At 51.8% G+C, this 15,592-nt stretch overlaps 2 protein-coding genes across 8 annotated transcripts in view; one reads left to right on the forward strand and one right to left on the reverse strand.

Annotated features, from left to right (window-relative positions):
- Positions 1-6,454, forward strand: part of Vsir (V-set immunoregulatory receptor) — an 83,444-nt gene extending 76,990 nt beyond the window's left edge. The window contains exons 8-9 of the transcript XR_380449.3: positions 1,843-1,926; positions 4,007-6,454. The gene's annotated coding sequence lies outside the window, so the exon portion shown is untranslated. The remainder of the gene's footprint in view (positions 1-1,842; positions 1,927-4,006) is intronic.
- Cdh23 (cadherin 23 (otocadherin)) overlaps positions 1-15,592 on the reverse strand; it is a 393,766-nt gene that overhangs the window by 121,093 nt on the left and 257,081 nt on the right. For all 7 annotated transcript variants that reach the window (NR_045556.1, XM_017313930.1, XM_030245069.1 and 4 more), the window contains 6 exons: positions 14,956-15,020; positions 12,803-13,040; positions 10,667-10,772; positions 9,914-10,041; positions 4,469-4,541; positions 2,768-2,884 (listed from right to left, as the gene is read on the reverse strand). Coding sequence is in view for 6 of the 7 variants with exons in the window: in XM_017313930.1 (XP_017169419.1) it covers positions 2,768-2,884; positions 4,469-4,541; positions 9,914-10,041; positions 10,667-10,772; positions 12,803-13,040; positions 14,956-15,020 (727 nt within the window). In the remaining variant the exon portion in view is untranslated. The remainder of the gene's footprint in view (positions 1-2,767; positions 2,885-4,468; positions 4,542-9,913; positions 10,042-10,666; positions 10,773-12,802; positions 13,041-14,955; positions 15,021-15,592) is intronic.

Consider the following 15,592-nt stretch of genomic DNA (forward strand, 5'->3'; position numbering starts at 1 on the left):
AGCCATTTTACTTATTTTATTTTATTTTATTTTATTTTATTTTATTTTTTATCTATTTTTTTGTTCCTATTTTCTGACCTGTGTGACATGAGGCAAGCTACTTAACATCTCTGTGCTAACATGGGCATTGGGACAGCTGTTTCCCTGAGTCCCCTTACATTCACATTTCTCTCCCCGACATACCACCTGTCCTGGGTTGAGCAGGAGTCAGAGTTGGGAAACAAGGCAACGAAGGTGCCAGCACCAGGTACCACAGCCTGGCCAAGGTCTGCCCAGAGAGCCATGCTCCTCACTGGGTGGCAACCATTAATGAATTGCTGGGGCTAGGAAAATTAATATGTAAAAAGTTTTAAACGTGAACTTGTATTCGTGATAGATGGCTTTTCCCATCTAGGAAATTAGAATCAATTAAGGCCACCTCAGTGTAGCAGGCCTGGCTAATGCGACCAAGGACCTCAGAGGAAAATGTTCCTACCTTTGGGTTGAGGACATGTTACAGCAGCAGAAAGGCATCCTTATTGTAGGCCCTGGGGTGGGGCTGGAGTCCCCGACCTGCAGCAGGATGTGTGGGTGGTGGGATATAGCTCCAATATGGTTTTATGGGCCCTAAAAGTTAACAACTGAGCTCTGGGTCAGCTGGTCAAACTCTGAGTGACCTCAGTCAAAATTTTGAGTTTGGCTCTTGCCTCAGTTTTCTCATCTGGAAAATGGGGGTAATGCTGGAAGGGAAGATAGTACTGGGCTCTTGGTTTGTGTTCATGAATGGTGCTGAGACACCATCTGCAGGTTCCATATCTGTGGACTAACCTCTCCTTGGATCAGAAATGCTTTAAGAATTTTATCTGGGTTGAGCATGCAGACTGTTTTTCTTGTCATTCTTTGTACAGTATAGTGTAACCAGTATTTGTTTGTTGGTTGTTTGTTTTGTGAGATAGAGGTCTCACATGGCCAGCGTAGCCTGGAACAACTTTGGGTGTTAATCCTAACTTGCCAACTTATATTTGAGATGAGGCCCCTTGCTTGTTGCTATGTTGCCTAGGCTGGCTCATCTGTAAGCTACTCTCACCTGTCTCTGCCTCCCATCTCGGTGCAGGAGTGCTAGGCTTACAGACACACATTACTGCATCCAGCTCTCTGTGGGTTCTGAGAAGCAGAGCTTACATTCTCACATTGACCAGCAAGCACCACTGGGCCATCCCCCTATCCCAGGCTAGCTCTTTATGCAGAATACATGTTGCATGCAGCGTTCTTAGTGATTGAGGAATGACTTAAAGGTGCTGGGAGATATGTGTGGGCTACACGCAAACACTGCCATTTTCCCTAAGGGATGACAATGCTTTGCTGTCCCTGGGTTTCATGGAACTGAACCCTGTGCACATTCTGAGGTGGGACCATTGCTTCTTGGAAATGAGGCTTGCTAAGGAGGCTTCCCTGAGCCTAGGAGGAAGGCCGATGTGGAAGGAGAGACTCCTGTGACTCTGGCCCTCCTCCTCTGTCCTTGTACACAACGATAGCAGCCATCTTCCTCAAGAGCTTTGAGAGGAAGAGCAGGAGTAAGAGCTGGAAGGCCAACCTTGGTCCAGGAGTCACAGACAACAGGAAGGTCCTGCTGGACTACTGACTGCCCGGGGCAGGGATGGCAAGATCCTTGCTCCCTGACCGGGGTAAGATGTTGCTGAATGGTGATCATGAATGAGGCATGGACCCCAGGCTTTCTAGTAATGAGATAGCCCCTGCCTACTCTGGCTAAGGTATCATGTATGAAGGTGACAGATGCCCCTTTCAGGCCTGGCCTGTCAGATCTGCCTTATACAATGACCCTAATGTTTTCTCCTTTTCCAGGGAACTTGGAGCCACAACATGGAAGGGACCTGGGCTGACAATTGTCACAGGAAAGGCCACCCACTGGACACCTGCCACACTGCTGTACGTTCCTATTGCTGTGAGTCACTGAGAGTCTGGGATAAGCCTGTTAGCATCTAGAGTTCCTTCAAACTGACAGAAATGCCCCCTAGAAGCAGGTGACCAGCATACCCATACAGCTGACCTGGACACTAAGAGGAGCATACTGTAGTCTTCCTATGCTCTACCATTGAAATAGGCACCTTCCAAATGAGCACACAGAGCCCCAAATTCTCCCCAGGCATGCTGAACAGTCTGGGATCTGTTCTCTCTCTCTTACTTCAAGGAGGAGAGAGAGGTGAGGTGTACAGAGAGTCTTAGAAAGGGCACAGGACAAACAGAACTACAGATGGGAGCCCCAGGTGAATATACAGAAGAAATAACAGGAGGAACTTTGTTCTGTACTTCCTATAGGCTGATTTTAGGTGTGCTTATCACAGTCTAGTGCACACAATGGCTCTTGTGCACACAACAGCTCTAGTGTATACAATGACTCTAGTGCACACGACAGTTCAAAGGCAACACTGGTGTGTATGAAGAGGAGCCCAGGTTTAAGACCCAAGTAAGCAGCCATGGTGGAAGATGATAAGAGGTGAACACACCCCTGACGGGTAGTGAGTGCCAGCTCTTTGGAAAATGAACAGCTTTAGCCTTTCTTTGCCCTTGAGAGGCACAGCATGGTGGCCATGTCTGCGGTGAGGTGGCCCAGGGTAAGATGAACAATTAGCGCTCTAGTGACTATTTCAGAGATGCAACCAGGCACTTAAGTCCAGCTTGCTGCTAACAGCAGGGGAAGAGACCACAGTCCCTGACTGGCCCAGGAAGGGCAGCCTGATGGTGCAGAGCAGCAGGCTTGGGGGCTCACCAGAGCGAGCATTGATGCGAAACTGCGAGGAGCCCTCCAGCGAGTAGATGATAGACTCCTGCCCATACTCCCGAGAGCGGTCCAGGTCCGTGGCGTTTAGAAACAACACTGTGGCTCCTTTAGGAAGACAGAGAGGTAGGAGGTTGCTCTTCTGACCCTTTCACTCCATGACATTACATCCTGTAACCTGTAGTGACCGTGCCTCTAGGAGTTAGAGAGCCTGACAGATGAGTTACCCTAGGAGGCTAAGTGGGTTCGGGTCTCCACATGGGTGAGGCTGGGCCTGGGATAGGATCTTCTCCTTTCCCCTCCCCCCAGACACTTGGCCCAGCCTCCAAGAGCACAAAATGTCCCCTAACCTTGCCTGGCTGTCCTGTGGATCAAATCCACCCAGATCCACCGGCATTCATTTGAGGCCAGAGAAACCAAGCACCCAGTTAAATTATTCTACATTTACTATGCATCTTATTGTTGGTCCTGTTTTATCTTATTCATGGCAGAATTTATAAAGGGCTTTATTTTCTCGTTAACATCCAGTGAAGAAGGCCTTTGGTCTTTCTCGTCTTTTCCATCTACAGAGAATCCTGGGTTTGAGGAGGGGTTGGCTATCTCTGCGGCCCTGGCCAGACCCCATAAGTGGTCTGTCTTATGGCTGTGCCCACCCAGGCTTTGGGCTGCAGCACCAGCCTGCTTGTGGGGGCACTCAGAGGTTGGGTGTCATCCCAGATTAGAGCTCCATGGCCCTCAGAAGAGCACCTTAGACACTTCTTCCTCTGCAGATGACCCAACAGGGGTCATTGGATTATCTGCATGAAGGGCTTCTGGGAAGGCTCCCTGGGAGAAGTACACAGGTGCCAGGCACTGGAGGACCAGCAGTCTCCAAGAAAAGCATGCATCAGGCAGACCCCTTCCAGATGTACTTTTTTTAAATTCTGGGAACATGAGATAGGAAGAGGATTATGTATCTTAGGGAAAGACCTTGTCTTTGCAGAGCGTCTGGGAGGGTAGGGAGCACTGAGTGTCTTTGGTAGGGATAATCTTTAGGGGATGCTAGACACAGGAATATGGGCATTGGCACAGCCTGGCACCCAACTCACTCACCTTCAGATACTGGACTGATACCCAGAGGCTCTGCTCAGGCCCCAATACATGGAAAGGCACCCCTCTAGCTCTGGCTATATTGATGTCAACTGTCTCTAAGTTTAGCCGTGCTGGATACTGTCTCCTACTCTACACCAGGGCTCAGAAGTCTTTGCCATATGCATATCCCATGAGGACTGCACACTTGGAGGTGAAGGTGAAGCTGCCGGTCTGCCTCAAGGACAGGGACCCACATGTGGAACTTGTGGTGCTGGCTCAAGTTGGGCCTTCCATTGCCAGGCTTCTACTGGAATATACGTCAACGACTACCCTTCAAAGCCACCCCACTAAAAGCCATGGCTCCTGGGATCTGACTCATGGTAGCAAGTCTCAGGACACCCCACACTCCAGATTTCTTCATCAGGACTGTGTGATTAAGCATCTTCTATTATTCTTTTTTCCACGGGACTGGCTGCAGATGAACGTGACCCAGTGTCAATGAGGGTCCTGCACATGGTAGCTGACAATAACCAGATGCCCCCAGAGACTTCCCTGGTTTGTTATGGATGCCTGGGAAGCTGACACTGGCCCCTCCCCCAAATGTATGTACCAAGGCTGTACCTGCCATGATGTTCTCCAGCACAGACACGAAGTAGGCCGGCTTGCTGAAGGTGGGAGGGTTGTCGTTCTCATCCTGGAAGGAAAGCACATGGATCAGCATGTCGGGAAGGTACTCGGCCAACTTTGGGTAAAAGTAGGAACCGAGGGGCAGTTTGGGAAGGGTGGCCCTGAGGGTCTCTGGCCTCTATGTATCACCAGAGGCTAGGGTATTATGAAAGCCAGGAGTCCCTCTGCCAGGTCAGTTGAAGGATAGGTTGGGTGGTCTTTGGGGAAGCATGTAAGGGTTGGGGCGGGGGATGAAATGAGATTTAGAGACAGACACTGAGTAAGAGAGCAGTCAGCTCGTCTCCAGCTCCCAGTCTCCCACCTAACAGCTGCACTCCAAGCTTACTCCAGAGGCCCAGTCCCTTAGTTCTTTCGTTCCTATCCAGCGTCCACCTGATCTCTCCCAGCTGAGTCAAGACACAGTGAAAGGTTCTAGAAGCTCTGCTAGAATGAAGAGAGAGGGCTGGAGAGATGGCTTAATGGTCAAGAGCACTGGCTGCTGGTCCAGAGGACTTGGGTTCAATTCCCAGCATCTACAACTCTCTGTAACTTCAGTTCCCAGGGATCTGATGCCTTTTTCTGGCCTCTGCCATTTGGCACTCAGCTGGTACAGAGACAATCCATTCATGTAAGCAAAACACCCAATCACATATATTTTTTTAATTAATTTAAAAAAGGTGAGGAAGAGGATTCAAGAGAGGGCTCAGCAGTAAAGAACACTGTCTGCTCTTCCAGAGGTTCCCGGTTGAATCCCAGCACCCACATGGCAGATCACAACTATCTGTAATTTCAGTTCCAGGGGATCTGGTACCCTTGCACAGACATACAATGCAGGGAAAACATCAATGTACATTTAAAAAAATCTTTTTTTAAAGGGCGAAGGAGAAAGGCACATCTAGTAGCACAGATATGAAAGTGTACAGGGGCAGGTAGTGGTCAGGCTGGTCCCAGAGCCTGGACTGGCTGTAGCTGGGGTTGGACAGCCAGCTTGGTCTACCAGCTTCGCATCCTCTGGATCACCCTGGTCTGCAGCCTGGTACCTGCCAGTTCCTTCCTTTGGCTCAGCCTGCAGCAGCTAGGGATGGGAGTGGGAAGCCTGGCTGAGGGGCTAGACCAGGTAGAGATGAGCCCTGTGTTGGGGAGAACCCGTGCCAGGTGCAGCCCACAGCTCCCTAGACTCTTCAATCAGAGAAGCAAGCCTCCCATCTTTGGGACTCTCACCAGAGCCAACTTCTGCCATCGCTCACCGGGAATTCCTCCCAGTTGCCTTCTTCACTGAAGACGCTCTGGCTCCCCTGACTCCAGCTCAACTCCGTGCTCCCCTCCTCAGCTCAACAGAGCATTGGAGGAGCTCAGGAGCTGGCTGAGTGTTCCGCCTTTCTCCCCATGTTGCAATATTCAATGGGCCCCACTACTAGGTCCTCAGAGCTCAGGGACCTGGAGACTCCTCCAGGGGACAGAGTTTGCATTTGCTGAACTCTTTTGCTACGGTTTCTTCTGCATGAGCAAGCAGGAAAAGGATGAGACCATGCTGCTTGGCCCGCCTCTCCCCAGACTCGGGACATCCCCAGCCTGCTGCATGGTGTGTTCCCAGAATTGATTTGCTCCATTTCTTCCCAAATCTGTCCCCTCGCTCTGTCCTGCGTACAGGCTCACTCCCTTCCCAAGGAGCTGGGAGCTTTGGGAGTCTCCTGACACCCAAGGTCCCCACAGGTCACCCAGGACCTCACCCAGGCTGCTGGCATGAGCTCAAGTGCTTTGGGTATACACTGGGAGGCTTCTGCTCAGCTGCACGAAGCAACGCAGAGAATGTCAGCTACGGAGCACGAGGCAGAAACTTATTAGCGGTGATATTTCCCCGGATTCTGGCGCTGTACTTGCTATTAGTTCTAATTCAGTGGCTCCCTCTATAAAAGCTTATTGTCCCCTAATGGGAAATCTACAAACCGAGTTTGACTTCTTTATTAAAAACCAACAAGCAGCGGATGAAAAGGGATCACCTGGCTTCTCTCACCTGATCCTCCTCCTTGCCCAAGCCGTCTCTCCTCTCCCCACACGAGCCTGCGTGGGGAGCCTTCTGCCAATTATTCAATGAAAGCTGTTTCTGTTATTTTATTTTATTTTTTTTTTAAGGCAAGAGAAAATCCTTTTGGCCAAGAGAGGAGGCTGCTAAGCAGAATGACAGCTATTTAAAAATCACCCACGTGCGAAATCAACCCGAAGGCGGTGACCTTTTCAAGTATGGTCCTTAGACACGAGTGACTGTGTTGTCCAAATGCCCTGCTTGGGAGCTGAGCTGATGTTCTCTGAGAGCCACAGTGGCACCTGTCTTTGTTGCCGCCTGCTCCTGCCTCCAGATGGCTGGACTAGACTCAGGGGATGTGCAGACCCCCGGGAGGCTCTCTCTGCTCAGTGTCAGGAGGATGTGACAATAGGGGCTCGCTAGCTTACCTAACTGGAGAGCAGTGGAGCTTGTAATCACTCCCCCCCACACCCATGCAGTGTCTTCTGCCTGGCTATTACCCCATCGTTCATTTACACTGGGAAAAGGATTGCTCTGGTCCCCTGGAGGGACTGAGGCAAAGAAGAGGCCCTGTCGGGTCTATTTCTCCACTGAGCCACAGAGAGCAGAGCACAGTCTAGATTTCAATGTCCCAAGGGCAGATCACAGACAGCCTGGTTGTGCCTTAACAGGAAGCAGCAATAATCTACTGTCAACCACAGCAGGGCCATCAGGTAAGAACTATACTTTATTTTGGTTTATTGAGATTGGGTATCGATTTGTTACCCAGGCTAGCTTAGAACTGCCTGTAGCCCAGGCTCATCTTGAACTCATGACTGTCCTCCTGCTTCAGCCTCCCAGATTATAGCCATAAGAACTGTACTTTATTTGCTAAGACAGCCCTGGCTCAGTTAAGCCTATTCACAGGGTAGGGGTGGGGGTCTCTGAAGAGTACTGGGCTCAGTCACATGTGAGTGAGGATGACCCAGTTTTCCTAGTCTATGACTGGTGAGAAAATGTCCAGTCAGATGTTCCTCAGGTGTGGGTTCAATCCCAGCTCTGTCACTAGCAAGTACAAGGATACGGTCGGTAGCCTTCTTTCTGCTAACCTCATCTTCCTCTACCAAGGGCCCAGACGGGACTATGCTACTGGAAGCCTCTAGAGCCATGGTGGGACCAGTGAGTTTTAGTTTCCGTGGCTGATTTCACCTGTCTAGGTCAGAGTAGACCACTTCAACCTGTCTCCCTACTCCCCCTGTCCTAACGAGTGTCAAATGTCAACTCGACACTACCTAGAGTCGTCGGATGGAGTCTCAGTCAATATATTGGCCCGTGGCCCTGTCTGAGGGATTGTCTTGATCAATGATTGATTGGGCCCACTGTGGGCGGCACCAGCCCTAGGCAGCTGGGTCTGGGCTGTATAAGAAAGCTAAGTGCCATGAACCCATGGAGGACAGGCTAGCAGAGTGCTCCTCCATGGCTTCTACTTCCTGCCCTGACTTTCTGTGACCTGGAAGTGTGAGCCAAATAGACCCTTTCCTCCCCAAGAAGGGCTTCATCTATTCAGAGTGTGAACGAATTCGTTCATTCATTCAGCAGAATGAAACTAGAATATGCCCCCTCCCCCTTCCCCACCCCACCCCTACCCTTACCCTTCCTAGTTCCTTGTTCCAAAGCCTAGAGAGTCCTGCTCAGCCCCACCTCCTTCAGAGCTCTCATTTGCAAAAGGTCAGGCTGGGCATGCTGTTGTTGACAGGATACAACACCTGCCCCGGCATCTGTGATGACAGGCAACATGCCAGGGACTGCCTGTGTGGGCTCAAGCCCTTCCCATGGTAACATACGGGGCAGGCACCATAACTGTCCCCATTCACAGATGAGAACACTGAGGTTTGGAGTGTCGAGAAGCACAGAGCACACAGTTAGTGGGTAACGGAGGCGGGTTCTGAGCCGCATGACCCTTGAGCTCCTCCTCTTTCATCCCACATCCCTTGGGCGCTGAGGGACCAGCATCATACTGACTCTCCAAAGTGCCTCAAATGCAGACGGAACGAAGGGGGCGGTGGATGGGAGGGGGGCCTGGCTGGGCCAAGGGGCAATGTGACCAGGATGGGGAAACCAAGGCTGGGCTGGGAGGGAGGCGTGGTCAGGGCCAGAGGTCATATGATGAGCACTAGACACTGTGCATTTTCTGGCTCCTTGGGGCTACCTTGATGGGTTAAGGCAGTGGTTTTGGACTCCCATGAGTCTCCTTTTCTTTTCCTTTGCTACTCTCGAAAGCAAAGTCCTGACCCTCTGAACATCCCGAGCTGTCCCTATCTCTGCCTGGGCTCCTTTCCCTGCCACCCCAGTGTCCCTGCTCCCATTGTCCCCTGGGAGTTTCCTTAGGCATCACGAAGATCCCTTATCACCCCAACTCCACCCAGGTGAGTCAGGAAGTAGGGGTCTGGAAGCTGGTCCCAGCCTCGGGCTAATTAAAGGACTGGTGTGGGGCTGCCCCAGAGGCTGCCTGGAGCTGGCTGCGACTGGAAGGACAGCTGCAAGCCTGCTCTGGGGACACTGGGGACATTCCTAAGCTGTGTTCCACCCCCACCCACCCCTGCCCCTAGTACGTCCCAGCTGACAGTGCAATTTAATCCTAACCCCTACTGACATTCATTCACCCTTCCTTGCAAATAAGGAAGGGGCATGCTGGTGTGTGCTCAGGTGTGTGTGGGGGTCCCAGGAGGAGGAGTCCCGTGGGCCTTGCTGTCAGACTACGCTCTAGGTTCCCCCTGCCCCCAGTGCGGCTGAGGGAGCGGCACATGGCAAATGAACCAGTGTGGAGATGGATTCGGAGACTGATAATTTCAGACAGGAAAGCGCTAAGGTGTATTTGATATTCATGTCAGACAGGCAGCAGGTTGCGTTCAGGCCCCTTTCCATCTTCAGAGGACCAGAGAGAGGCAGGGAAAAGGAAGAGGGTACAGAGGGGGACTGGGAAGAGGAATGGTGAGCGTCCCGTCATTCCTTTGGACTTCATGGAACGCGACTTCTGAGGACATGATCCTCTCTCTCTCTCTCTCTCTCTCTCTCTCTCTCTCTCTCTCTCTCTCTCTCTCTCTCTCTCTCCAGCCTTGCTTTCCGGAAGACATCCCAAGGCCTCACATGAAACCAAAGCAGGGTCATACACCTCTCACTGAGCTCCAGGCCCCTGGGTCTCTCTGCTCACGCAGGCAGGCAGCATGGCAACCAAAGCAATGGCGCGATGCTCGATGCTCAGGGAGCAGGAATTGGGGCAGTTTCAGTGGTGAGGACACAGGCCTTTACCACGAGGCTGAGGCAAGGGAGGCCTCTGGTACTCTGAGAAGATGCATTCACCACCCTGGGGGAGTAAGGCCAGTGAGCTGCATACTTACAAACACCTCAATGGTGACAGGGACGGTGCTGTAGAGCGGAGGGTTGCCAGCATCCTTGGCCATGACTGTTAGGTAGATCAGCCCATTGGGTATCTGCTCGTAATCCAGAGGGCGGCTCACACTGATCACTGGAACAGCAGGAGCAAGGACCTTAACAAACAGAGTTCAGCCACCCAGCTACAGCATTTCCCTTGCTAGAGGCAGCGTGGCTAGCCTCCTGGGCCTTTCACTTAGTTTACTGACTGGCAGCGCCCGTCTCTGTGCTCAGCCCACCCACCGGCCACTATTGTGGTAACAAGGTGACTTTGTCGTTATTCTCCTGAACTCCACAGAATGTGCAGCTGAGGAAGGCCTCCTGCATCATCTCCCATTTCTTTAGATGACTTTAGAGACTCTGCCCTCAAGAAAAGGCTGCAGCCTGCGAAGGCTGGAGGTAGCCACACCGACCTGCCCAGAGGACAGTTCATCCAGCCTGCTTCCTTCATCAACTCCAGTCACCTCAGGCTTCCAGCTGTACCTCATGGCTGGCTACGGGCCTCAGACCCAGAGCAAGGTCTGGCTGGCTTGAGACAGCTGTTGGCCTTGGGAAGATATGACCTCTGACTATATCCTTTTCTAGCCACAGGGACCTGGCAGCTTCCAGAAAAGTATGGGAGAGGGAGGGTGGCCCCACCCCCCGGAGGGGGTTGTGACAGAAAGGATCCTACCAACTTTCTTCCCTACTGGGTCCTCCTGCCCTGTTTCTACTCGTACCTCCATAGCCTTCATATATGCTGATGTCGAAGTAGCTGCCGAAGGCGGATGCATTGACGATGCTGTAGGTGATCAGGTTGTTGGGAGGGGAGTCTTCATCTGTTGCCTGGAAGGAACAGTGTAGTCAGGGCCCAGTAAGCCCACCAAAGCCCTGGGGACAGGCGAGGGTGGCTGAGAGGCAGGCCAGCTCCTCTCAGTTCTTCTTTGGATGATGTAGCTCAGGTTACTTCCTGCTCTGGGACCGCAGGGACCCTCTTGTTCCTCAACAGAAACCCACTCTCTGGCTCCCAGAAAAACTCTGTCCCTTCCCCCTTGTGGGCTCAGAAATGGGCTGGAAAGTGGAAAAGCAAGGTTGGAGCCTAGAAAGTGGGGCTGGGATCCCTCAGAAAATACTCGGCTCATCAATGTCCCGTATTCTCTGTTTTCAGATCCCAACACTTCAGGATGTAGTGCCTCCCTTGAGATAAGCCTGCCATGGTTGGGAATTAGTTTGTCCCAAGGGTCCGTATGGTGATGGCTTGTTCCTCAGGGTGAGGCAGTAAGGGGTAGTGGAACTTTTAAGGGGTAGAGTCTAGTGTGAGGTAGTTACTTGTCTGGAGGCTCTGAACAGCATGGATTAACGTAGTTTTTTGAGGGATCCTGGTTAGTTCCCTCAAGATCAAGTGACAAGAGACAAAGCATGCCTGACTGACTCTGTCTTGCTTCCTAGTGAGCTGTGTGAGCCTCCTCCTCTGATCCAATCATGATGATGTCTACAGCATGGCGAGGGAACCAAGGAGTGCTCCTCAGAGGGTTACCTGATTGACACACATCCTACTTCATTTTCGATATAATGTATGCGGCCTCAGCCGTTGTGTTCTAGCAACAGCGCATGTAGCACGTACCATACAGCACGTAGCATGTAGCAAGGCAGAGGAGGCAGGCATCTGGAAGGGGCCAGGGATCCTCCCTGCTCTGGCTGGAGGGAGGAATTAGCTTCTTTCCAGGGTGTCTCTGACTCTGGAGAGGCACCAGGGCTTCCCCGCTTGCTGGCTGTACCTGGGGCCAAGCCAAAGGGAAGGGCAGGGTCTCCGGGGAAGCCATGCCAGGCTGGGTGGCATACAGTCCCACCTTCTGTGTACCCTTTCCCACCATTGGCTAGTTTCAGAAACAAGTTCCAAGGGAAGGCCCTGGGTCCTGTCACTTTGGACATGAGCATAGGGGTGAGATGAGGGGACATGAAGTCCCTGGTTAGAGATCTGTGCTGTGCACTAGGGACTTGCTTCAGGGAAACTCGTGAAGGACAGAGTCTCCATTTCAGGTGAGCCCTGCTCTCTCCCCACAGGCTATGTCTTTCTTGCCCATCTCTCCTCTGCTTTTCCTTTTGTGGTCTCTGTGGCTACTTTACATGTGTGTGGACATGCTCAAGTGTACGCACACACATACATGCAGATGGGTGAGTATGTGGGGGGCAGGGGTTGACATCAGATATCTTATTCATTGTTCTTTGCCTTATCTTTTCAGAGAGGGTCTCTCATTGCAATTGGACCTTGTCAGTTAGCTAACACAGGTCCTTCTGTCTCCCCTCCTCGGGACTGAGATTATAGGCGTGAAGGGTAATGAGCCAGCTAATTCTTTAAAAAGATTTATTGTTTATTTTATGTATGCAAATACACTGTCACTTTCTTCAGATATACCAGAAGAGGGCATTGAATCCCATTACAGATGGTTGTGAGCCACCACGTGGTTGCTGGGAATTGAGCTTAGGACCTCTGGAAGAGCAGTCATTGCTCTTAAACTTCTAAGCCATTTCTGCAGCCCAAGAGTCAGGTTTTTAGGAGCGTTCAGGACTAAACTTAGGTCCTCATGTTTGAATGGCAGGTCCTTTCCTATTGAGCCAATTTATCTCCTCTCTGGACAGTCTGATGGTCTTGCAAAGGGACTGTTACCACTCTATGGCCTTGTGGGGAACATGGGTGATTTTATGCTAAGTGGCCTGACATCTGCTTTGAGGTAGACACTCTGAAGGTGTCTCTCTAGATCTCCAGGGGGCAGGAGGTGATGCTCAGAGGAGCCCCGGGCATGTAGATGGGAGTTTTAGCACCTCCTGCAATAACTCAGGGAAAGAGATGACAAGTCTAGGGCTCCTGGGCTTACCCTGAGCCGCACCAGCTGCGTGACAGATGGCTCATTCTCCCTCAGAGCACCCACATAGGCATCCTTCTGGAAGGTGGGCACATTGTCATTGACATCCAGCACATTGATCCGGACCCTGCCTGTGGTCTCCTCACCACCGCCATCCCGGGCAATGACAGTCAAGGTGAAACGCTGGATAAGTTCATAGTCTAGCCGGGCTATCAGCATGATGAGACCCGTGTCCTTGTCCAGTGAGAACCTGTATTGGGGAGGGAGGAGGGAGAGGATGCCAGGGTCAGAGCAAGCTGTGGATGAGCTCCTGTAGGGGCTGAGCACTGGGTGACAGGTCCCTCTCTGTGAGCAGGCACTTCGGTTCAGGGATGTGTTTGGATAATAGAGAACCTGGGATACAAACTCTGCTGTCTGATAGTTGGAGAAGGTTGCTGGATCCTCTCTTGGAGCTGACCTTGTCAATTGCTGGAGGGACCAAGCCTTTGGGAAGAGGTACTCTGGGCATCAAATGGGCCAGTGAGACCAACCCTCAACTGGAGCCTCTAAATATGCCCTCTAGAAACCCACGGGAGCTGGCAGGACCATGGGTATGCTCTGCCGATTCAGCAGCTACTCACATTCATGTCTGGAATGTCCCAGCTTGCGGGACAGGGAAGCCCTGGGTCCAGAGGTGGGAAGAAAGGAAAGAGCCAAGATGACCAGGTTCCCCTCGAGAGCTACTCTGCCCTGCACACCCAGCCACTGCCATGCCTCTATCTAGCGTTAATGCAGCTGTCACAGAGTGTCCAACAAGGCCTGTGACACACCTGATAGAGTCCTAGACTCTTCCTGATTAATGATCATAGACTGTGTGGACTGTGACTATAAGCTCACAGCCAGTCTGCCTCAGTCAGTCCCAAAAATGTGGGGCTATGCGGTGTGTGTGTGTGGTGTGTGCGTATGTGTGTGTATGTGTATGTGTGCACATGTGCATGCAGATACACTTGTTTGAGCATGTGTATGGAAGCCAGGGCTCAACTTTAGCTGTCATTCCTCAGACACCAGGCCATCTACCTTGCGTTTTGAGACAGTGTCTCTCACTGATTTGGCCAGGCCATCTGTCCTGTGAGCCCCAGGGCATCCTCCTGTCCCACCCTTCCCTGGGATTATAAACATGTACCATCATGCCTGGCTCTTCCCCACCACCACCCCCGCCCCACTTTAAACCATGGGTTCCTGAGACCAAACTCAGGTCTGTATACTCCCAGGGTAAGCATTTTCCTGGCTGAGCCACCTCCCCAGCTCTAGGCTACTTATTCTTAGCAGCCGGCCTGCCCTCTGAATTCAACCAGGTCTTGATCATGTTAACTTCACAGACCTTCCCTTGCCCTGTGAGAAACTGATGGAGAGAGAGAGGGGGGGGGGGAGAGAGAGAGAGAGAGAGAGAGAGATGGGGGGTGGGGTCTGGCAAGAAGTCTACCTAGTAGCTGCTGCTTGCTGAGTGCCACATCCTGGTGGCAGAGGCTGTGTGTCCTGGTGGCAAAGGCCATGTACAGAGGTGGGGTCCTATTGTCTACCAGTTGTGTGCATTCTGTAGGTAGCTTAGCCTCTCTGAGCTGGAATTTCCTATCAGGTGGACGTAATGAGAGAGAGAGCAGAGAATGGGGTTCCCTGTCACCAGGAAGGGATGACCCAGGCTGATGCCTGCATGGTAAGTGTTTGACAAAGAGCCTGGCACACAGTCAGCCCTCAAATGTCCTCTGTGGCTGCTGGTAGCAGGAGTAGTATTGTCAGAACTCCTGGGCATCATGGATGCCTGATTCTCTACTCCCGAACAGAAAAACCCTATACCAGAGAGCTCAGGGGTTTAGCCAACTGATTCTGGTGAGAATCAGACTGACAGACTCACTTTAGAGCAATGGTTCTCAACCTGGGGGTTGTGACCCTCAGGGGTCCCATTCAGATATCTGCATCTCATCAAATATTTACAGTATGATTCATAATGGCAGCAAAACATACAGTTATGAAGTAAAAATGAAAATAATTTTAAGGTCAGGGGTCACCACAACACGGAGAGCAGCTGCTCTGTGTTCTGATCCCTGGGCTTCTCTGAGCACAGAGCAGTTTGCTGGACTCTGTGAGTCACCAGAGGCTGCTGCCAAGGGGCTGGGGCAGGAACTCACCTGTCAGGGTCATCACTGAAGAAGTAGTTGACTTCCCCAAAAGTGCCCACGTCATTGTCTGTTGCCTGCGGTGGTAAAAGATGAGGTTGTTATTGCCAGGCCAGGAAAGGGCCCCAGGCAACCGAGCACTGTCACTTCTAAATGCCTCCTGTGGCCCAACCAAACTGCCCAGAGCCCATCCAGGCTGGCCAGCAAGGTGGTCAATGGCCACAGATGGCGGTCGGGGTACACTGGAGAGCACGGTCCTTCTAGAAGGCTTTTGTGGCTGGGGTAAACGGCTTCTGCTTCACCCTGAACATGGCGGCAATCCACCGTGCAGGCTAAAGCATATCTGGCCATCCTTCCCTCTCCTTTCCTCTGTCTTGAATATTCAGCAGGCTGTCCACACAGGGCACTGTCACTGTCCTCGACAAGAACCCTGGCCCCTTCCTAGGCTAAAGTTTTAGGTCTGGCTAGCTGTGGCTTGCCCCCACGTACCAGTTGGGAAAGGCCTGGGCTGACCTTGGGGCTCACTTACATCTGCTCTATCCTCAGGCTTCTCTCTAAGATCATATGTGAATAGAGACTGCAGCTAAGAATACGTTTTTAATGCCTTTCTGCTCAATATTTTCTGAGGTTCTTTTTTAAAGCTCCCAGA

Source organism: Mus musculus, chromosome 10 (genome assembly GCF_000001635.26).
Source record: "Mus musculus strain C57BL/6J chromosome 10, GRCm38.p6 C57BL/6J".
Lineage (NCBI taxonomy): Eukaryota > Metazoa > Chordata > Mammalia > Rodentia > Muridae > Mus > Mus musculus.